The 24,566-nt window shown below is 36.2% G+C and overlaps 2 protein-coding genes across 5 annotated transcripts in view; both read left to right on the forward strand.

Moving 5' to 3' along the window:
* Positions 1 to 8,996: 8,996 nt before the first annotated feature.
* Positions 8,997 to 14,474, forward strand: terf2ip (telomeric repeat binding factor 2, interacting protein). 3 transcript variants are annotated; one of them, XM_026197901.1, is made up of 4 exons: positions 8,997 to 9,049; positions 11,830 to 12,754; positions 12,828 to 12,949; positions 13,725 to 14,474. In XM_026197901.1, the coding sequence occupies exons 2-4, from the start codon at positions 11,842 to 11,844 to the stop codon at positions 14,298 to 14,300; spliced, it is 1,611 nt and encodes a 536-aa protein (XP_026053686.1). In that variant the 5' UTR covers positions 8,997 to 9,049; positions 11,830 to 11,841; the 3' UTR covers positions 14,301 to 14,474. The 3 variants fall into 3 exon arrangements, with proteins under 3 accessions (XP_026053686.1, XP_026053688.1, XP_026053687.1); XM_026197903.1 differs by having other exon boundaries at positions 11,830 to 12,727; XM_026197902.1 differs by lacking the exon at positions 8,997 to 9,049 and adding an exon at positions 9,099 to 9,120.
* A 1,222-nt stretch (positions 14,475 to 15,696) lies between these two features.
* rnf123 (ring finger protein 123) overlaps positions 15,697 to 24,566 on the forward strand; it is a 124,574-nt gene continuing 115,704 nt past the window's right edge. Inside the window, exons 1-15 of one of the 2 annotated variants that reach the window (XM_026197904.1) lie at positions 15,697 to 15,808; positions 16,331 to 16,416; positions 16,501 to 16,588; positions 18,801 to 18,880; positions 19,184 to 19,278; positions 19,891 to 19,945; positions 20,092 to 20,177; positions 20,442 to 20,528; positions 20,750 to 20,817; positions 20,947 to 21,072; positions 22,220 to 22,334; positions 22,426 to 22,530; positions 22,612 to 22,737; positions 22,839 to 22,931; positions 23,165 to 23,238. In XM_026197904.1, the coding sequence (XP_026053689.1) occupies positions 16,338 to 16,416; positions 16,501 to 16,588; positions 18,801 to 18,880; positions 19,184 to 19,278; positions 19,891 to 19,945; positions 20,092 to 20,177; positions 20,442 to 20,528; positions 20,750 to 20,817; positions 20,947 to 21,072; positions 22,220 to 22,334; positions 22,426 to 22,530; positions 22,612 to 22,737; positions 22,839 to 22,931; positions 23,165 to 23,238 (1,277 nt within the window). In that variant the 5' untranslated portion in view covers positions 15,697 to 15,808; positions 16,331 to 16,337. The remainder of the gene's footprint in view (positions 15,809 to 16,330; positions 16,417 to 16,500; positions 16,589 to 18,800; positions 18,881 to 19,183; positions 19,279 to 19,890; positions 19,946 to 20,091; positions 20,178 to 20,441; positions 20,529 to 20,749; positions 20,818 to 20,946; positions 21,073 to 22,219; positions 22,335 to 22,425; positions 22,531 to 22,611; positions 22,738 to 22,838; positions 22,932 to 23,164; positions 23,239 to 24,566) is intronic. The other variant, XM_026197905.1, reaches the window with a different exon arrangement.

Genomic DNA, 24,566 nt, shown 5'->3' on the forward strand with positions numbered 1-24,566 from the left:
TGAAGTGCATAAATTGCATAAAATGCAAGTCATAATGTTAGGTGTTGCTTTGTCAGAACTACATTATCTGGAAAAAAAATAAGGTGAAGGAACATATTATGTATCAAACAAATATTTGAATGGTTATTTGTTATCAACTGCAATCAGCTTTATCAGGGGTAACCAACCCTCCTCCTGGCGATCGACAGGCCTGCAAAGTTCAGCTCCAATCCTAATCAAACACACCTGTAGCAACTAATTAAGGTCTTCAGGATCACTTAAAAATTAAAGGGTTAGTTCACCCAGATAGCAAATTTATGTAATTAATAACTTACCCTCATGTTGTTTCAAACCCGTAAAACCTCTGTTTATCTTTGGAACACAGTTTAAGATATTTTAGATTTAGTCTGAGAGCTCTCAGTACCTCCATTGAAGCTGTGTGTACGGTATACTACCCATGTCCTGAAAGGTAAGAAAAACATCATCAAAGTAGTCCATGTGACATCAGAGGGTCAGTTAGAATTTTTTGAAGCATTGTAAATACATTTTGGTCCAAAAATAGCAAAAACGACGACTTTATTCAGCATTGTCTTCTCTTCCATGTCTGTTGTGAGAGAGAGTTCAAAACAAAGCATCTGGATATCCGGTTCACTAACGAATCATTCAGTTCACCAAATCGAATTGAATCGTTTTAAACGGTTTGCATCTCTAATACGCATTAATCCACAAATGACTTAAGCTTTTAACTTTCTTTAATGTGGCTGACACTCCCTCTGAGTTCAAACAAACCAATATCCTGGAGTAATGCATGCACTCAAACAGTACACTGACTGAACTGCTGTGAAGAGAGAACTGAAGATGAAGACTGAGCCGAGCCAGATATACAACAATAGACTGACTCGTTCACGAGAGAAGAACCGGTTGCATCGGTTTTCGGATCACCAGTAGTTCTTTCGGACAGTTCGATTCAATAAACCAGTTGAAGAAAACAGTTCACCGGTTCTTTTGCGCTCGACTTAAAGGCGTCATTTGCGATGATTGCCCTTGATTCAAACCTTCGGTTTATCCGCGCTCATAACACTAGCACAGAATCAGTTCAGAATCAATCACCAAAAGAATCAGTTCAGACGCCCTGTGTGTTGGTCTGCTTCACGCTGAATCACACATGCGCAGTATCATTAGCTCCTCGGTTCACGAATCGGACGCCTCTGACAGAAAAGGTTCTTGACTCGTGAATGAGTCAATGTTTTCATCTTCAGTTCTCTCTTCACAGCAGTTCAGTCAGTGAACTGTTTGAGTACATGAATTACTCCGGGATATTGGTTTGTTTGAACTCAGAGAGAGTGTCAGCCACATTAAAAAAGTTAACAGCTTAAGTCATTTGTGGATTAATGCGTATTAGAGATGGGAACCGTTTAAAACAATTCAGTTCGATTTGGTGAACTGAATGATTCGTTCGCGAACCGGACATCCAGACTGCTTTGATCTGAACTCTCTCTCACAACAGACACGGAAGAGAAGACAATGCTGAATAAAGCTGTCGTTGTTGCTATTTTTGGACCAAAATGTATTTTCGATGCTTCAAAAAATTCTAACTGACCCTCTGATGTCACATGGGCTACTTTGATGATGTTTTTCTTACCTTTCTGGACATGGACAGTATAGCGTAGACACAGCTTCAATGGAGGGACTGAGAGCTCTCAGACTAAATCTAAAATATCTTAAACTGTGTTCCAAAGATAAACGGAGGTCTTACGGGTTTGAAACAACATGGGGGTAAGTTATTAATTAGATAAATTTGCTAACTGGGTGAACTAACCCTTTAAAGGCAGGTGTGTTTGATTAGGCACAGTCAATCGCCAGGAGAAGGGTTGGTTACCCTGGAGCTGTGTAATATCTAATGTAAATTAGAAAAATCATATAGTGATAATATACAATAATGCCATGGGATATTTATATTCTCTGCGATCAAGTGAACAGTCCAGTGTCGGTGACTTCTTCCAAATACACATTTAGAATAACGTCACTTAAATTTTACCGGTGCATTTTCACTTTTCAAACCACAACTGGAATACTTTAGGCAATGTTATGAACACTTTAAGTCCAAACATGATTAAAATGGATGCAATGATACCATGTTTTCAGAACCGATCTGGTCCGATACCGAAAATTCTGAGTATCTGTTGATACCGATCCAATCCGATACCAGACATACTGACAGCTGTGAGCTGTGTAATCCAGCTGTCAGTTTTTTTCATCAATGTAGAATTTCTATACTTCTCTGTGTTGACCTGATCATCACTCTTTTGTGTTAAACACAATCTACTACGTATAAACAAGTTTATTTTAATGAAAAATATAAAATGAAAAAATTTATAATCATAATCTATGACAAAAATACTAATATAAACTAGGTTAGTAGATAAGCAACAAAAGATACTCTATATTGTAGAAAAATCACGAGTGCAAAATAATTTTATTTTAGACAGGACCACTTTGGCAAGTTACTTGAGTTTATTGAACACAATTTATATTTGGCAGTATGGTTCCTTATGGGGGCTCTTGCTCCCAAATTAACTGAACATACAAGAGCTTAAACATTAACCCCCCCAGAACCATTAGCTTGATAATACGTGACAATTAAGACTCTTAATAATGTCTTTAAAAACAAAAAGTGGTAATCGTGTAGATGTGGCAGTGGGATGTCTTTCCTGTAGATTGGTTATGAGTATGAAGGTGCATTGTAGTATGCTCATGCATATAATGGTGGAGGAAGGGAGGATTGCGAGCCATTTGAGCATTCTTACCGAGCATTAGTGTCACGTGTATATATATATATATATATCCCATGTCTAATTGGAGAATGCTAGTGATTGTAGCTATTTAATGGCTGACCGCATCAGCTGGTCACAGCCTATGCCTCCGTGGCCTAACTGAACTAAGGCTGTGCTCGATTTCAGACAGGACCACATTGGCAAGTTGATTTTATTGAACACAATTTATCTTTTGTGGTATGATTCCTTATGGGGGTTCTTGCTTTCAAATTAATTGAACATACAAGAGCTTAAACATTAACCCCCAAACATAATTAGAGGTATTATTGCCTGAAGGAGAACCCCCAAAACCATCCTTGTTCCATTTCTGCAAAAGAAAAAAGAATGTTATTGAGATATTCTTAATGCAGCCTATTGGCTAACAGAGGGGTATTCTCCCCTCAAAAGGAGGGATAGGACAGCAGACCCCTGTAGTCATAGCAGCAAGGGTGTTCTCTGCAGTGAGAAAAAAAAAAACAGCAGGCCCTTTTCTTTTTGCTCTGCACCAAATGAGCCCACAAATCCTTTGGCCAGTATAATTGTGCTAATACACTCAAATGCAACAAAGTACGCATCCACTTCACCTTCACGAAAGGGAGGGACCAATCTCACATACCTACTCATATCAAAATCTGTTTTGACCGATGCAGAAACACTGGATGAGGGAGGACGAGGCCTAGGCAATGGAACTGGCCAACTATGAAGAGTCTGAGCTTCAAGATCCAACTTTTGAAGCTTAATATCTCGATCTGCCTCAATTTCTGGAGCTATGAACAGAAATAGACTTTTCCGACACAGCTTCCCCACCCACATTAGAATCTACTGGCAAAATACTTGGACAAGCTTTCGGTACAACTCATTTTTGATGTATTGTTTCTTTGCCTACTTGGTGACAGGAATATTTAAAAACTCTGCAATCACAATTAGTTATTTTTTTTCTACACCTGTCAAACTCTTCCACTGTCGGAGACAAAGTAAACTTAACCAAATCAAATTCCATTATTCAAATTATAACGTTTACACTTCCTCACCCACACAAGTTCAAAGCTGCTGACAATTTATGACACCTAAATTTAATTTAAGAGAAATTGTTACGTCCCACGTAAGTCTAGGGGTAAATGTGGACATAAAATTAAAAATTTTAGAGCGTTAATATAAATCCTGCCACAGCACCACAAGCAACAAGTTGTCCATAAAAAGATTTTATTGTACAGCTTGTGGAACAATACCAAAACGCTTCAGTAGAGGATAAGGCCAAAATAATAAACAAACCAAAATCTAACGGGAGTGGTTTACCTCTAACTAGACTAACAAAGAAAAGAAAAACAGTTGCAACCTAACTCCCTTCCTGGCCCCAAAACAGGAGAAAACAGGGTTATACAAAAATGACACCCACCTCCCTACATCTTCCAAATAAAGCTAATGAGCTAAACACAAATATGCAAACATTAAAGTAGCTGCTAAGAGGGATGCTAATAGTAGCAGCTGTAAATCAAGCGACAAACTAAAAGGTGAAGAATAGTATAAATCTCTTTAACTAAAATGACAAAAGTTTTTGAGAATATCACAATGAACAAATAAACACAAATACTGCAATACCAATATAGAATACTAAGCAGCTCTACAACCACCAATTGTAACTGAAGCAACAGGCTGGGCAGGACAAAGCCAACACTCTGGAGAAAGGTCTCTCCCAGTCTGGTAGCTGGAGCTCTGCTTTTATGCTGGCTCACTCTTAATTGGTAAGCAGTTACAGCTGGGAGCAATCGACTACCTGCCAGGCAGATTGAGTAGGAGCCAAGGAAAGAAGAAAAAACACAACAATCATTAAATAAAATATAAATCAATAAAGACTTTGTCTCTGGACGTAACACTGAGGGATAGAACAGCAGGCCCATGTAGTTATAGCAGAAAGGGTGTTCTCTCCAGTGGGAAAAACAGTAGGCCCTTTTCTTTTGAGAGGTGTTCGTCCCTCGCTGAGTGATAGAACAGCAGGTCCCTAAAGTTTTGGATGCAGCCAATAACTTCTCATTAGTGATTCCCGATGGTTTTAGAGGATGATTACTCCTCGTCGCCCCCTGTTGTTCAGAGAATAGTACAACAGGGCTCTTACACCTTCCAAAGTAAAATTCAATCACTTTCACGCACTTCCAAGGACATTTCAATTTTCCAGCACTTTACAACTGTTGTAAATTACCTGTTTACGTACATACTCTTATCTTAGTTAAAGCACACACAAAGATATAACACAAAGATATAACACAGACGCACCTTACTTTGTAAATCGTTTGGATTTTTGAAGGCACATTAGCAATGTGAATTGTTACAATTTAGTCACAATGACGATTAATGAAGATTATATTTTTGGTGGGGGAATGACGTGTCATATTCATGCATCCTTCAATAGGTAATTTTAGTTGCATGAAACAAAATGGTTAATCCATTGAGGATTTAAAAATACAGAATTGAGCAACGAACATTCATGATTAATGCCTGATGATTCCACTGCATCTCGCGGACTACACCACAAATTAATTTCGTTAATAATCGTTTCCGCTGTTTATGATGACGATATTCGAGAGAGTCCAGTCCAGTGAGCATATGATCTGAACACAACTGTAGTGTTCAACGCCGTCATGGTAAACCAAATAAATATTACATGATAATGGTTAAATGATCTCTCTCTCTCTCTCTCTCTCTCTCTCTCTCTCTCCCTCTCTCTCTCTCTTTTCATGTAAGGATTCTAAGACTATTTGTAACGAGAATAATACAATAATAATATAATAATAGTATACAATTTAAAAAAATATATAATTAACTGCAGTGCAATGTAGTTGACTAATTTGCTTAATTTTGAAATGAAAATGTTTCATTCTGTTTTGACTTGACATGTCAAAGAATATTTTTAAACAATACTACACTTCATCAAAATGTATGTGATCATTTAAGCATTATCATGGAATATTGTATTTATCTTGTTTATCATGGGTCACATAATATGCTGCAAGATCTTAGCCTGATTTCAGCAGGGGTTCAGATAAAAGATCGGCAGCTGGCAGCAGGAAGCAAGTGTGTATGACTGCAGACCGGAGATCTCAAAATGGGGTGTGAACTCCAAAATTGGGCAGAACCTCCAAAATGGGACGGGGTCTCCTTTTGTAAAGACTATCACCATTGGCTGTAGCTTAAGCCAATTGTTACCAATTGTAAACTTTATAAATTAAACATTGTTTCTAGTTCACCTAAAATAAAACATGCTATATAAATAAATGTTCTCCATGAGAGCAGACCCCAAAGCTTGTGGCCAGTGGTGTTTGGACCCAAGTTTGAACCTCTGCTCTATGATGTAAACTGGAATCACTCAGGAGCCGTCCCAGCGGAGGGGAAATAATTTATTCTATGGTTTTATTCCAAGCAACGGAGCCGTCCCAGGGCATGAAATTCGCAGGGTAGGAGGGGGTAGTAATGCTGGGTAACTAAAAAGGTGCCATTGTCCGGTGAGTCTCATATCACATTTCTTTCCCACGCTATTCAGGGCCAATCCCACCATTCAGTCAATTTCACTGGTTAAGGTAAGATGTGGGGTAGGTTTAGGGGCTAGAATTTTTTGTTGCATAGTGTAGGAAACACTTTAACTGACACAACCAATAAAAACTGGAGCAGAATTTTCACTGAAGCGGATTGGGGGTGGGGGGTTGGAGAATTGTGCATGCGTGTCATGCGCCTGTCTCTCAAGGGGAGGGAGCCGATTGATCGAGTGGTAATTTCGGAAATCGGTGATCGGAGTAATGAATAATTTTTGCATTGTAAGTTTAATTTTAATTATCTTAGTGAATGACAGTGTAACCACTGTAGTGTTTGCCTACTTTAGTTGAATTGTTAAATGTAATCTAATTAGTGGTAGAAAGGTAGTTTGTGTACAATGTTACATCATGTATAATTGTTGCTGTTAGTATGTTGGGGGCTACCATTATTAACTTCAAATATTATGTTTAACGTACCATTAAATATTAATGTTTGTTACTGTAATTCGTAACGTCTTTCAGGAGATTTTCTGATATCCATTAACTTATTGATTCTTCTTTTAACCTGTTAACTGTCACTCACGTTTTTGAAGATAGACTTGAATGTGCATGATACAAACCTAAATTTTTATAATTCATGATTGAAAACATTTTGTAACATGATTTTGATGTACCATTTACATGGTAATGCAATGTCTGATTTTAAAATGGGTTTTAAAGGATGAATTTTGAGATTTTATGTTTTCAAGTGATATATAATTTCTGATGATTTCTAAAATGTGATAGAGAAAAAGGCAACGAGGAAGTCTTTTTTTTTAAACAAAGGTCAAAGCTCCTTTTGTAATGTAGATTTCTGAGGGTGCACTCTTGTCATAAATTAATCTATTACTTTTCCTACATAATTTTTAACAAACAATATTGGTATAATATATATTTGGGAGTCTTAGACCTTTCCAACGATATATAGTTTGTCAAGATTAGATTAGATTTGATTGTAATATAGTATAGTCAACGTGGCGTCCCGTGACATTTAACAGGTTAAGAACTTTTTGTTTTGCTATTTTGAGGTGTGTTTTCTCTAATACAATGGATGTACAGGTGTACCACTTGCTTTTGGAATAGATTAAATCTATTCTGGGATAGGCAGTTGTGCTACACTGAACAGCTGGGGTGATGTCAAATCCTGAACACTTTACATGTCAAGATTATCTCCCCTCATCATTTTGTATTTTTATTTTGTTTCTTGAAACACTACAAATTTAAATGTAAAATATGATTTTTTAAAAAGGTCACTGATGAGACCTCTCTCTTTTTGATCATTTCCGTGTATAGCCTATATAATAAATATACAACATATATCTAGTATGTGCCTCTCTCATAAATATATATGTGTGTGTGTGTGCATTACTTTCATTATTACACACAAACATTGATGTACACGCATGCATTCATAAACATTCAGCTGGAAATTAACGTTTAGCCAAATTATCTTTTTGCCTTTGTTTATATTTGATCAACATTTTCAATCAAATAATATACAATACTGACCTTTATAATTATTTAAATAAGTATTCAAAATAATTATACATTTATATAATGATTTATTTTTCTTGCTGCTGCTGGCAGTTTTCTCCAATTTCAGGTTTTTAGTGACAGCTGCCACACATGGCCCAGCTCTGGCTGAAAGGGTACATGCCATTGCCAACAGGATCCCAGCAGTGCCAGCTTGAGGCCACATTTGGGCCAAGTCCATTTGATCATATGACCCCATTAACACAAATAATCCATCAAAAATGAAAATAAAAAGAAAACTACTTCAGACCATCAGCATGAATGAAAGTGGGGAACGAGCTGGCGAATCATGCCACAAGCCGTTCATCAGTAAGTATCATCCACTCTAGCCAAACAATAAAGAGTTAAATAACAAACAAAGAAGTCGAGAAAGATCAAAGTCATCATTTAAATCCAAGGGAGACAGACCTTAGACGATACAACCAATAAGGTTCTCTTTGTAAACGTTTTTTTTTTCTTCTCTAGGTTACCAGCTCTTCTGGAGATACCTATACAACTTAAATCCTTAATGTTATGAATACAGTCATGAAAATGTCTTGCTATTGTTGAATTCTCATCACGTCTCCTAATTTATGTTCACAAAAAAAAAAAAAAAAAAAAAAAAAAAAGCTGGCAACTCGTTTTTCCAATGTATAAAAATGCATAGACATTTTAAAATAATTTACATGATGTAGTACACGTAATTAAAGATTTAATGAAAAAAATCACTAAATTGATTGGTTTTAATTATATATTCTATAGTCTTTGTTGTTATATATCAATTATACACAACAGTCCAATAAACAAGTATTTAACAAAAATACTTATGTTTCAAACAAATATATGTGTATGTTTCCCTTTGTGTCAATAAAATTTGTTTCAAAAATAAATAAATCAGACTAATACTTAATACAACAATTAAAAAAATTATAATATATAATAAAAATTATGGTTGATAAAAATCGTTTTGTCTGCTTTGCACCTTTACTTTCATTTTTCTGGTTTTACCGCGCTGAGACAGAGAGCATTTCCTTATCCTTTTTTTTCTAAAATAAAAGTCACAATGAGTGCTCTCTCTCATACAGTCTTTTGCCGCGGACTCTACAACCGGGACTCTTATTTTGAAATGTTGTTTTCACATGTCTCGCAGCTCAGAGAGGATCTTTGGACGCGCTGCTAAAGGCAAGTTGTTTATACTTCCTTTCATAAATATTTCGTTTTCTCGACAGATATGGACTTTTTACCAGTCCTTTGTAAGTACAGATGGTATTTGCCGCAAAGCGGATTAGCAGGGAAAGTCTGTGACACGCAATTTTTAAGAATAATTTTGAATTCATAGTTATTTAGTAGATTCGCGAGGGCAATCACTAAGTTATAGTCATATTTGTTACATTTTACTGTATTCAAAATCAATTTCTTTACCCACATGGAAAAAAAACAACTATAGCAATTTATAGTAAATACTGTAGTGTTTTTGAACCGTTTGTTGTGGTAATATAACAACTATAATAATATAAACAAATTACTTTACACAATACTGTAACGTTACCACGGTTTCTAAAACTATAGGGCATATTATACTACAATACATTACAGTTTACTGTAGTAAAAACTAAATTAAACTATTATGTATTATAGTTGATCAGTTCACTATAGTGAATACTAGAGCCCGACCGATATGGATTTTTGGGGGCCGATGCCGATATTAACTCGAAAAGAGCCGATTTATAAGCCGATATTTTGAAAATAAACTGGATATTACACCCATTTCCTATAAACTGCACTTACACAACATTCAATAGCAAAATATCTGCCTGTTCTATGTATGTGGGCTGTATAAACCATTTTCCAGAAGGGATTTATGTAAAAAAAAAAAAAAAAGCCTTAGATTACAATGACTAAACAATTGCACATCAAAAGTATATATTTTTTAATGATCAAAAAACAGTCTGATTTTAAACATTTAACACTTTTACTTTCTTCCAGTTGAAGCTGGTTTTAACAGTCTGTGTGTGTACTGTAAATAAATTATAATACTAAAGTTAAAGTATTTGCAGAAGTAGTCCCACACTTTGCTGCTACAGCATTCACCTTTTTCAGCCATCTGTAGGGCAGAAAGAGAGACAGAGAAAGAATAAGCATGTGTATTAATAATATCACCATGTATCATTACTCATGTCACCATTAGAATTATAATAATAATAAACAGGGATCTCCTACATAGGCAAAAATGAGAAAAAAATATATATATTTTTTTATTTGTCAAGCAATAGGTATTACCTACTTATATTTAACTATATTATTTCAACATTTCCCTGTTATGTCTGTAAAGCTGCTTTGAAACAATATGTAAAAAAAAAAAAAAAAAGAAAAAAGCGCGTGTTCAGCTCACATTTATTTACATGTCCCCTCTGGTTTAATCATTTCTGACGCACCTACTGTAGTTACTGTAACTACACTATATTTGCTCTCACAGACACATTCACAACGGACCCGTATATCTTCTCCTCTTCTCTTTGTGCAGTCTGAATCAAAACATCGTCATGCGCTGGCGAACGTAAAGTTAGCCTACTGTTACCGGAAGATTACGGAATCAATTCGAAGTTGAATGGTTAACGTTAGTGCCGTGAACACACCGCTGTCAATTTTGAGAAGAACCACCTTCAAACAAGTTAATAGCAAGCATTTAAGGGGCCTGCTAAAAAGGAAGCTATATTAGCGTTAGAGTAAAGTAACCAGCCTGAATTCACCAAATTGTGCTCTGGACCTGAGGGTAGCCTCTTCTTCCTTGCTTCTCTCTTAATTCTCATCAGCAGGACTAGCGCTATCGCTCGCTTCTTACAACGGGACAGATACATGTTTGCTGCTGACCGAATGGAGGAACAACAGACTATGAAAGAGCTCCCGCTAAAAGTTTTTAAAACTCCGCCAACGCCATAGCGCAGCGCAAATCGCGTTGTATCTGAAGGGCAACGCTAAACCCAGCGGGCAAGCGCCGTGCATACCGCGTCCTGTGTGAAAGGACCATTACGCGGTCATTATGTGGGAAACACACCGCAATAGAATAAGAATAAGTTAAATGCTAACGTTATAGTTTGACCTCTTATTAACGTTCGCGCTCTTCCACTGATAAACATGGTATTAGCTTTGTGGCTAATCTAATATAGCAATGCATTAGCGGCTGTAAGTGATGTTGCAGAATATTTAGAAGTGATAATGATAGGACCGTTAGCTAGAACTACCACACCGTTTTTATATACAGTGTATGAACTAAATCTACAATCATTTCACATGACGAACGACAGACTCACCTGGGTGGCTTGGCTGATCGCTTTCTTCTGTAGTGAATTTCTGGCGCTGTTGTCAACTCTGGAGTTATAGACCTCCCTCTGGTGGGCAAACTATGCAACACTCATAACATGAGTGAAGCATGAGACTCCGTTTCTCATGTTTCATCGGCCGTTATAAACGCCGATGCCGATTTAAATGCAATTAGCTCATATCGGCCGATATATCGGTCGGGCTCTAGTGAATACCACATTATGCTTTCATTAACAAAGAGTTGTTAATATATAACATATACATTATAATACACTTTACTATATTATGGTTCAAAACTGTAATATTTACTATAAAGTACTAGTATTATATTATATATTTTTAAATGAACGTAGAGACAATGAGTAAAATAATGAATTATGTAATGATTTAGTAGATTAAACAGCAAGTATATATCTATAAAAATGTGAAACCAAGCTGCATCTGCAAATAAATGCTAGAAGTAGTTTGACTTTTTTATAGTGTAGTTCATCAATTAACTATGAATGTGATCCACCAACATGTCAACCAGAAATCTTCACAATACCATTTAGTCCTAATTTTATGCTTTGCATCTATTGTTTTATCATTTCAAACCAAACTAAAGCTTTGATATGGAAACATCTTTCTCTTGTTCCTCCCAGATAACCTTCACCATGTCAAAGAAGGGAAAGGAGGAGGTCTCTGACATTTCTCCGGTCTTATTCCTGGACACAAGTGGACAATCAATGCGCTTCTATGTGAGACCCGGCCCAACTAAAACACAGCTTTACCCTCTGGTAACTAACGGAGGAGGCACTTTGTGTCGCAATCAAGAGCCCGGAGCCATTTTGCTGATCGATCCCGTTGATGCGACTACTGTGAAGGCGAACCCTGGACAAAAGTACATCTCTACGAAATACATCAGAGATTGTGTGGAGCAGAACCTGCAGCTGAATCTGGATGACTACGTGATTAGCGTGGGACCGTCTGTCCAGACGAGGATGGCGACCCGTCATCAGAGCAATGGGCGCTTGGGTTACTCGCCTGAAGACGACGCAGCCATCTTGAAGTTCATGGAAAAGCGGCAACATGAAGCCAAGGGCAACCGGGTTTGGAAAGAAATGGAGAAACGGCGCGTGACTGGGCACAGCTGGCAGTCCATGAGGGATCGGTTCCTAAAACACCTTCAGAACAGACTCATGAAGAAGAGTCCCACGAAAAGAAAACCGCTTTGTTTTACGCAAAGCCCCTTGCGTAAGAAGAAAGTCACAGAGAACTCAGACCCGGAGACTGATACCTTACAAAACTCTCCTCAGAAGTCTGTCGTTGGGTCGGATTCATCAGAAACCCAGATGGCCTCGGAGAACAGCGTGTGTCCAGCTGTGAGGACTGACCCTCAGTCTTCTCCAGAGAGGGCCAGTTCTCCTCCAGATGCGACGGATGCTCCAGGAGAGCCGCCGCAGGCCTCAAATCACGACAGTCAGGACGAGTCTCCTGTCCTGGTCCAAGAACAAGAAACACCAGAGCCTGAAATGTCTACAAGACTTGGATTAGATGAAGGTTGTGATGGACAAGAAGTTCCAGATGGTAATGCTATTCATGGTTTTATTTATTTACCAAGTTCTGCTTGTAAACCCTCTCCACTTTTTTTCAAATTCAGGATCAAAGGAACATTCATCTCCCAATACAACAAGACAAAGTGCCGGCAAAACTACCACGCCGGACTCTAGTAAACTTGGGATTCTTGCAAAAGCTGCAAGAGAATTTGAGGACTCAGATGTGGTAAGACTGAACAACGTCACCCCTGACTAGATATAAATGGACCTACTTGTTTTAAAGTTCAAATTAGGGATCCACAATAAATATTGGCACAGTATTGAATGCACATCTCATCAGTAAAGGCGGTGTGTAGAGATTTACCGCTGATTACAGAACCAGCTTTACTAATGTGATGCACATTAATGTTATGCCGATATTTATCGTGCGTCCCTAGTTCAAATGCATTTCATATTTAATATAACTCTGATGAAAGATTTTCCAGTAATCTAGGAGTTTAATTTAAGTGTGTTAATATGTATATATACTCTTTAAAATGCTATATATGTAACATTTGAATATTGTGGTTCATGAAAAAAGTTATATATTTTTTTAACAGCAATTATTAGGATGTGTATTTAGAAAAAGAAAATAGAAATATATATCTTTTTTTAGCCTGTAATTTGCTCCACATGACATCTTTAGAGTCTAGAAAACTAAAACATTTCTTTAAAATAAAATGCAGGTTTTTCAAAGTCATATGAAACCAACTTGGATATATTTCTAAAAGCTTTATGTGTTTTTTTCTAGCTAGATGTTAGTTTTCCACTTCATGCACTTTCTTAAATTTCATTGACCTATTTGTTTTCAACTTTACTCTCCATTCGTTTTATAACTTAATCCTCCAAAATACATTTGTAAATGGATAGTTGTCTGGCATTTTCAGAAACTTCTTAGACCGCTGGCTTTGTTAAAAAAAATCTCCAAAACGCACTTCACTGACTTGAATGTGTTTCCACAGATGGATGAAAGTGAAGAAGGCGAGGATCCATTTGAAGCACCAATCGCCAAGCCGTCAGATGCACAAGAGAGTTCAGCATCGTCTACAGCACTCAATAGAGAACCAGAAACTCAAGCTGAGCTTAACCAAAATGGCCTACAGGAAGCTGTTTGTCCCTCTCCATCGCCCGAGGAAGAGCGTCCTGGTCCTAGTTCCAGAGCCGTCCCTGTGTCTTCATCCCACGTCTTCATCCTTGACTCCGAGTCACAGGACAAACACGAGAGCCAAACGAGAGAACCTCCAGAGGGTGCTCCCTCCAAAGACTTGGTAGAACAAGTCGAGAACTTGATGACTAAGACCAAGAAAGATCTGGTCGAGGTGACCAAGGCACTGTGGAAAGCCAGTGGTGACTTGGCAAGAGCTCAGGTGTATCTGCAAGACGGCTATGACCAACAGGTTCACGGGCCTGTCTGGACACATCTGGACGATCAGATCCTCCTGGTGGCTGATCCGTATGAACTCGAGCAGCTTCAATCCAAATACGGAGCCGATGAAGTGACCAGGAGAAGAGATTTCCTCACGGCTGGCATTAACTGAGAGGATTTGTTTGGTTCAGTGGCTGTTTTCTGAAACCAGCAACTCGACTAGACACAACTAGTTCCTGTTTTCTTCCAATTTTGTATAGTTTGGTAAAATTGTGATTAATGTTGATACATTTCTAAATGAATTTTGATAATCATTACATTGATAAATGTATATTAAAGTATTTTTATTGTTTTAAACAATATTATTGAATGATTGTTGTCAGACATATTCACATTTACCACTACATATCTTTCAGTTAGATACATCAAATTAGAAATACTACAGGCTAAATACCTTAAATATAACTTACTGAATTTTTAGATGTGGAAAAATATACTTTCAAACCTAAGTTTTTTTGCCAAATAGTCATTTACTGTTATTCAGCGACATTTCGCGGGAAAAATCCAGTCAGGTTATTGGAATCCATCCACTGATTTTTCCTTAACCTATTTTGCAAGTTGCTTGGTTAAAACTGAATTTGATTTAAGGTATTTCATTCACAGCATAGCTTTGATACGGCCAAATGTCATAATTGTCTTTAACGCTTTACTGTGTATTTCAATTTTAACGGTTATTTAAGGACTGAGGCGTAAATTACCAATGTCCAGAATACTACTGAAGAGTCATGTGACAACTGTTACTTTTCTCAGCGCTGTTCACGGTGGACCAATCACTGCCGTTTGTGTTTACTGTGATGATTTCCTAATTTAATCAGATACAAATGTAATAGATAAATATAGATTTAACTCCATAAAGCCCTCCAACGTCCCCTATTGGAGTAAATTTTAGGAAACAGTTATCATTTGCCATCCAGTGGTCTTTTATGCATTTCATGGTTCGCATTCGTACATGTCTAAACCTATTTTGTCCCAAAACTCGTTCCATAGCCGTGAATCGTATGTGTTAAAAGAACTGGGCGGCACTTTTGCTTTCTTGCAACTGTTTCGTGCTAGTCACACAACTAAATTCCTGCAGAGGGCTCTTTGTGGCTCATAAAGCCGTTTGCCTCATTGATTCGTATTCAAATCTTTTTTTGTGTGTGTGTTAAAGGAGAATTCTGTATATTGGATTGGATTGTATAAACACCGTAATGGATCGATTCCAAATAGTGACAATCGACATAAAATTGATAAATTAAATGATGTTGTAAGTAAGACGTCTATGATTGGTCCAGCCCAAAAAGCGATTAGAAAAGTAACAAGAAACACGCCGTCACTAAAACATTTGAAACTGCCTCCCAGACACTTATTTACGCATGAATAACGACAATATAAATAACTCTGAAATAGAACAAAACATAGAACATATAACATTTATTTGATATAAATCCATCGTAACTGACTAATGAGAGACACTCTCCGGGCCACCAAGCCCCGCCCATTTAATCACTCGCGTTCATTCACGTCATCCTGCCTCTTGCTGTATTTCTACGCTTAAAGGCAGTGACTGTAGTCACATTTAAAGAGGAGAGCCTAACAACAAAATCTGCTGTTCACTAATAAACACAACCCACCAAATCAGTGAGTACCGCAGGAGAAACTAGCCAAACAACTAGCGTTAACGTCGCAGTATATGTGTATTTGTTTAATTTGTCATGTTATGATAGCAGCTCTGGCTGTCTTGTGTTCAACACGGAGGCTGAAACACACTAAATATTGTTTTTATTCCACATATACTGGTCATTTTATATCCCCGGAAGTCATTAAATGATGTTTTAATTGGTTATAAACACATAGTTTATGCTGTTCATGTCGTTAAGACGTTATATTAGCGGGTTATTGGCTAAAGAGAGAGTATGTTTATATATGTGTGTTTATGTTTGCTCACATAACAGCATGCAAACATTAAAACTACAAGTTATTTACAGGTTTCATTGTAGTTTGAGACTGTTGTCAAAAAAAAATTCTAGTCTACTAGTCAGCATTTTATTTATTTATCTGTATTCTTTACCCTATTGTTGTCAGACTATAGGATACTATATATAATGTAACACTATAAATGTGTACTATAGTTAATTATGATCTTATAATTGGTCTGTCCAGCAGCAGTATGAGCTCAAAGGGTGGCACTGCCCTGTCCCGACGCAGCTATCGCCTGGCATCCGACACAGACAAGCCCAGAGTCGCAGGTATGTCCTTATAAAGGCCATGTCAACCCACTGGAAGTGGATCCTCAATCTTCAAATGCACATGTCTTGATGTGTCTTGTTTAGGGATTGTCAATGAGAAGTTACTGAGCGACTATCTGCACCATGTGTTTCCTGCCTCCAGTAAGCCAGGACCGGCGTCAGCGGCGTACAGGTCAGTGGATCACACAGGATTCGGGTCCTCTGCTTTGATCTTTTGTTTGTAGAGTATTCCTCTCTGGGGGCTTTTGTCTTGTATGCACAAACAAACACATAAGCACATGCACACACTACTGGTCAAAAGTTTGAAATGATTAATATTTCTTAAAGTTTTCAAAAGAAGCCTCTTATGTTCAGCGTGGGTGCATTTATTTGATCAACGATGCAGGAAGCAAAAAAAAAAAAAATGACACTCTAAAATGTTACACTTTTAAATAAGTGTTTTCAATGTTAATATGTTGTAAAACGTAATTTATTCCTGTGATCAAAGCTGTATTTTCATCTTCATTACTCCAGTCTTCAGTGTCACATGATCCTTTAGAAATCATTGCAGTATGGTGGTTTGCTGCTCAGTTATTCTCAAATATTATTGATGCTCAGTTATTAGTAATGGCTCTTATTAATGTCAATTTTAAAATGATCACTATTTCCGTCAAACGTGATGATTTTTTTTTTCCCTCTCAGGATTATTAATGCATATAAAGTTCAAAAGAACAGCATTTATTTGAAACTAAAATCTTTTGTAACATTATAAATTTCTTTACTGTCACTTTTGAACAATTTAATACATCCTTGCTGAATTATTTGCATATTTTTTGGGGGGTATATTTATTTAAATCTTACTTGCTCCAAACATTTGAATGGTAGTGTATCACAGTTTCCATTAAAATGTGATCCTGGATCACAAAACCATTCATAAGGGTACATTTTTTAAAAGCATAGGACAATATTTGTTCTGAGCAAAATATAATGACAACTCATTCACTCACACACTATCATTATCATTTACTTAACATATAATGTGACAGAGCTTACAATGAAATTTGCAAGCAATATTTACAGAGGATTTGATGACTAATGATCTAAAATGTGATTACTTAAATTGTGAAAGTGAAAACAATATATATATATATATATATATATATATATATATATATATATATATATATATATATATATACACACACACACACACACAGTTACAACAGATTATCAGTTATATCATTTATAATCAAAGGCAATTTGCGGTGGAAAACAGATTTGTGAACTGAATATTTGTGACCCTGGAGCACAAAACCTTAAGTCTGAAGTCGCTGGGGTTTATTCTTAGCAATAGCCAACAATACTACATTATATGGGTCAGAATTATAGATTTTTCTCTTACGTCAAAAATCATTAGGATATTAAGTAAAGGTAATGTTTCATGAAGATATTTGGTAAATTTCCTATCATAAATGTATCAAAACGTAATTTTTGAGAACTTTATTTTGACAACTTTAAAGGCGATTCTCTCAATATTTAGAGGGTGTTTTTTTTTTTTTTTTTTTTTTTTGCAACCTCAGATTCCAGATCTTTAAATAGTTGTACCTCGACCAAATACAGTTAATCAGGACACATTCTGTACTAATATTGTTTTATTACTTGAAAACCATTTTATGTTTTCTAACCTTACATATTAGTTGCTCACATAATTAGTTTTGAATTGTGTATTATTGGCTTCATGTTAATCAAGTGCAGCTGTTTATAGGAGGAGGGTCTTCTTTTTCTAGAGTGCTTCTGATTGGACAGAAATCTGTGGAGGGCAGGATGAGTCATCAGTATTTTCACTCTGTTGAAGTATACCTTAATCGGCGGATCGTACCAAATCATGAAGAAATGGAGTTTTCTGCATTAGTTGTTTGGGTGGAGGTCGCTGGCCTCGTCCTGCGCTTGATCCCTGCCAGTGTCTGGTTACTGGAGCTGATCTATACATAGAGCATGATGGGACATGAGGGAAAGCTGACCCTCGCAGAGCAGTGAAGCGGCTCATGTGTTTACATATCATCCTCTCTAACGATGGGCAGCACTGTATATAACACAGCACTGATGCCATGTGACACTTAACATGATTTATTCACAGATATTTAGCTTAGAGCGTCATTTTAATTCTGATCTTTTCTTTAAATGCAAATCTAAAGTGAATGCTGAAGATTTCTGTTTATTTCCAGATTGTAGCTATATTCCGAATCCCATCTTTTCAATGTATTAATTAGGTTCTAAATAAAAAGCATAATTTTTTCTAGTTCGATCAGTCGGTGGTTGTCTAGTATATTCAGGGTGTGCATCTGTTATGATGTTGTGACACGTGAGCGGTCATGTTGAACCGGTGTCGTGTCTCGTCCCTGTAGGAAAACCCTGACGTTCCAGGATCTCGGAGCTCATCTGGAGAAGCTGCTGGCTGAAGATAACGTCACTGAGGACAGCAGGGGTCAGACAAACACTTACACTTACACTGCTGAGCCTCTCACAAGTTACTGAAAAAAAAAAAAACATTCATTTTATGCAAAATTTATTCATAATTCATTATTCTTTACTTCTACCCCCATATATGTTTATTTATTCGTTAATTTATGTGCTAATTTATGTTTATTTATTTACTGATTGATTATAGTGGTGTTTTCAGCCATGTTGTCATTAATTTATTTCACACATATTACTGTATATCCAATATATTCATTACTTTATATTGATTTAGCAATCTATTTGACCTTTTATTTCTTTTTCTGTGCAGATCAGATAGAAGGCTGTCTTGGACCTTCAGCTGTGGTCCTGGATCACAGCAGTGGGTTTGAAGGGCTGTTATTTGTTGACGATGACCTTTTGGGGGTGAGAAATTGACATTATATAAATGTATTTTATTTTATTTGACATTTTATTTTATTTTAGTTTAAGGAAAATAAAATAAATTAATAAATACATTTAATCAAATTTGGTATATATATATATATATATACATATATATATATATATTTTTTTTTATCAAATTTAAAATAAATTGTTTAAAATACAACAATTTAAAATAAAATAAAATAATTTTGTTTGATTTGTATTTTCAAATGTTTTATTTTAAGTGAAATAAAATGAATAAATACATTTAATAACATTTAGTGAATACAATTTAATTTGATCTTATATACAATTTTAAATTGTAAAAAAGCGAACCGCACCAAAAAAAGAATAAATAAATAAACATTGTATTTGGTCCAGACCAAAGCAAGAGAGCTAGCGCTCTTTCCTGGTGTGAATACACCCGAGGTCTGCTTTCAAATAATTCAAAATCAGGTCAGTTCACTATTAAATTGACTGGATGGTGAGAAGTCAATTTAGTCAATCTGCATGAGGAACCGTGCACAATAACACCAGGAAAGTGTGTTATGAATTATGTTGTTTAGTATTAAATATGTTCAGTTTTGTTCTTCCTCTCTCTTTGGATCGAAGGTCATCGGCCACAGTAACTTCAGCTCCATCAGAGCCACCACTTGTGTTTACAAAGGTAACGTTTCAATAACTAAACTCTACCATATAAAGAAATTCAAATTCTATTGTGCTCTTCGAAGTACTTTGAAGTAAACGTAACCTAAATTACTGTACCATCGTCCCACTGTAGTACTGTTTTTAATAGCTTTCGATTGGTTTTAGGGAAATGGGTCTATGAAGTTCTCATCTCATCTCAAGGCCTAATGCAAATCGGATGGTGCACACTGAACTGCAGATTCAACCAAGAGGTACAAGCCAGTAACTGCACCATTTAGAGGTCAAGTCTGGAGTGCAGAGCCGCACGAATTGAATATTCACTCTAAAAGTTAGCTAGCTCTCATGGGAAGCTTTCCAAGCCGCGTAGATTAATCTAGATTAGATGACGACTGTTCGCTCTGCTCTCGAAATCCTTTTTAAAGTCTTGGGTTTGGCTTAATCCATCTGTGAAATTGGTTTGTTCAAGTCGATTTACTGCCAGATACGATCCTCTGTGGATCTGTGTTTGTGTTCAGGAAGGGGTCGGGGACACGCCGGACTCGTACGCTTACGACGGAAACAGAGTCCGCAAGTGGAACGTGACGACCACCAACTACGGCAAGGTATAAAACACAGCGCTTCACACATTCAGTTCAGTGCTGCGTGTGGATTTTATCTGACATTGATAGTTTGGGCGTAGGTTGTTTGTTTAAAGACTTGCGTAACGTTCTTATAAAACACAATTCTGATTGGATGAGCCATTAAGCCACTCAAGGACATACACTGTATTACATTTTAACACGAAGCCACTCTTTATTGATTCTTTTAATTTCTTTTGCTTCAGTCCTGGGCTGCTGGTGATATCGTCAGCTGTTTGATCGATTTGGATGAGGGAACCATTACGTTTTGTCTGTAAGTGTGTATATACTGTTGTACTGTAGTTTGGTATGAAAGCATGAGAAACTGACATTCTAATTAGTAGACATTAACAGAAATGTCTGTGAATAGTTGTTAATAATATTTAATCTTTTTCTTTTTTAGTAATGGACAGTCTCTTGGTGTTGCGTTCAGCAATATTAAGACGGGGCCAGGCGTTGCGTATTTCCCTGCAATCAGCCTTTCCTTCAAAGAGTCTGTTGCCTTCAATTTCGGCAGCCGTCCTCTCAGATATCCTTCTCATTTTTACACATATAGATACAGATTGTATGCAATGTGTATGATATACATTTGAACATATTCATCGAATTAGGTAGCAATTAGAAGCTAATATGTGACCCTGAAGCACAAAACCAGTCATAAGGGTGAACTTTTTTTAAAGGAGATACAACTATTTAAAAAATCTGGAATCTGAGGGTGCAAAAAAACTCTAAATATTGAGAAAATCACCTTTAAAGTGGTCCAAATGAAGTTCTTAGCAATGCATATTACTAATCAGAATTAAAATTTGATATATTTATTAAAAGAAACTTACAAAATATCTTCATGGAACGTGATCTTTCCATAATATCCTAATGATTTTTGGCGTAAAAAGAAAAATACACACAATGTATTCAAATTTACCCCAAAGCGACTTAAGACTGGCTTTGTAGTCCAGGATCACGTATTATACATCAACAATTATATTATTTATTATTTACTTATGTATAATTATACATAAACACTTGCTTAATATTTAGGATTTTCGTGTACTTACATTTATTTGTATAATATTTATATATGTATTATGTAATATGTTATATCCTATATTATAATAGCTAATATATTGCAACATCGATTGATTCACAAGACGTCTAAATACAGGATAGAACTATATATATTTATAAGATTTATAATAAAATAATTTAATTACAGAATATTTCCAAATAAGGCTTGAAAAATGTATTGATATTTTTACGACTTCTTAATGAAAGTAAATGATGTATATATGTATATATTAAATTTTTAATATTTAATTGTTTTATTTATGAATAATATAATATATTTATTATAAATACATTATATAGATTTATATAATATTTGTATTGAATGATAATATATTTGTTTCAAGTCAAACTTGAAAATCATTTGTAAGACATATGTAAATTATGACATTTAAGTGATCTGTTTTAATAATATATTCAAAGTTTGAGGCAAAAGTCATAATTAATGGTTTGTTAATTGCGAAAATTGGATGAAGTGTGACTGAAATATGTATTAATTATATTATGTAATTATATAATGTTTTCAGGACTACCTTAAAAACCATAAAAACAAAACGTGTGAATCTGTAGACCAACCACAAATGCCTAAAACCCTTAACTCATCTGTTCCTCACGTACCCTGTGGAAGGCTACCTTCCTCTTCAAAGCCCACCAACCACTGACCTCACCAAAGCCAACAGGCTTCTGGGATACCTCAAGACAGTCCTGTCCACCTCCATCGACACACAGGTGCCTGCTGTAAGAATAATAGACAATGCAGTGCGATGTATCAATGTTTAAAACAGAACTGAATGAGATGTTTGATTTTGTTTTTGGTCAGGAGGAAAAGTTTGTGGTGAGAGACAGCGGAGCCTGGCAGATTCAAGGAGACCCCACCATCCTGGTCACCCTTGCACATATATTCAACCACTTCGCCCCTCTCATGGTAAATCACTCAGAGTTTCCTTAAACCACTGCTGTTGTTTCATAAGCCACTTTATTTATGGCTAATGTGTGTGTCTGCTAGTGTAAAGTGTATTTAGTGGAGGATGTGCTGATGAACTTCCTGTTGAGTATTTTGGAGGGTGGAGGATCTGTCGAAGAGCATCCTCTCATACATCAGCTGCTGGACCTTTTCTGGCTTCTCATGGAGGTACAGACTCAGAAAGTGAATTGAAGGGCATTATCTGGAATGAGATTGGATATAATGTGTTTCGTTCTTCTGAGACTGTAATTGTTGTTCTTCTCCTGAAGGAGCACGAGGTGAGCGAGTGTCTGAAACAGCTGATGATGTCTCTGCTGAGAGCATATCGTTTCTCTCCCATTATCCCTGATCTGGGCTTTCAGGTGAGAAACACAATGATTGCTCTCATGCAAATCCATTTTCCAAGCTGTTGTAATGTAATACTGGAGTTTATTGGTGCGGAAGGAAAGAAGGAACACATTCTTGCATGCTTGTAATGTGTTTGAGTTTGTTTGAGGTCCACGGTTGTGAGAGGGAACTAGCAACAAGTTGATCCAAATTAATACTGTGGCAGCCAGTGCTTAACTGAAACCTGTTTTCTGTCTCTGTCCTCCAGATTCATTACCTTCGTCTGACCACAGCTATTCTCCGGCATGAGAAGTCCAGGAAGTACCTGCTCAGCAACGTCCTATATCCTCTTAGTTACAACTTTCATAAGACACTTTCCTTTCGAAAATCACTCCTGAAAGGCACAAAATAAAAAAAGAAAGTAAATCTATTAATCTATTGATAGCATTCTTACATTTTTATGGCCATTGCCCACTGAACTTCACTGTAGATCACATAGATGAATAGATAGGTGAAATAAAATACGGTAGATGTTTCAGACACGTGAACTATGGCCTTGTTCCACCAAATTTGAGTACTTTCAAGTGCTTTATTATATACATTGTTATAAATCTTATGAAAATGTTGTAGGTAAGTAGATGGGTAGATATTTATGTAGATGGATGTTGATTCATAGGTAGGTAAATGCTTATGATATGCCAAAAGGTAGTCATTTTTAGTAGGTAGCTAGATTTCAGATAGATAAATAGATATCTATGTTGATAAATAGATGGCAATATATATTTTTAGCTAGGTAGATGGATGGATATGTTGAAAGGTCGGATGTTCGCTCAGTAGATGATGGTATATATTTAGATTAGGCTTGCACCGACACCACATTTCTAGTACTCGCCTGATACGATACTTTTATTTTTGGTACTTGCCGATACAGAGTACCGATACTGATATTTTTTTTATTGCATTTGTAAAAAAAATTAAATATTGAGTACAGAAACCAAAAGAGTATGTATAATGTTAGCTGGTTAACTTAATTTATTAAACCGATACAGCCAGTCCAAAATCTATTCAGTATCGGTATCGGAGCATCCCTAATTTAGATAAATGGACATATATGTTTGCAGGTAGATTGATAGGTCATTAAATTATGGTGTACAGATAGATAGATAGATAGATAGATAGATAGATAGATGGGCAGTATTTTATAGTATATATTTAGGTAGATGGGTAGATATGATGACAGGTTGGTAGGTCAATAGATTATGGGACTGTGTATATATTTAGTTAGATTAAAGATATGGTGATAGGTCGGTCAATGGATTATGGTATATATTTAGGATTGATGGATAGATGTTGATAGGTAGGTAGATGGGTCAATAGATTCTGATGTATATTTAAGTAATTGGATAGATATGTTGGTAAATAGATTATTTTTGTTGATAGATTGATGGATAGATATGTGATGTTGAGATTGAGGTGGTTGTGTCAGTATTTAGTTTGTTAGTTTTATGAAAAGATCGGTACATTGTATATGGGTATGTGGATATTTATATGGGTATGTGGATATTTATGTAAGTAGTTACAGTATGGGCATATAAGTAGTTGGATATGTTTATAGATTATTGCAAATAATATATATACAAGTAGCACAACAGATATAAAACAATTGTTTA

This window comes from Carassius auratus, chromosome 22 (genome assembly GCF_003368295.1).
Source record: "Carassius auratus strain Wakin chromosome 22, ASM336829v1, whole genome shotgun sequence".
In the NCBI taxonomy this organism is placed as follows: Eukaryota; Metazoa; Chordata; class Actinopteri; order Cypriniformes; family Cyprinidae; genus Carassius; species Carassius auratus.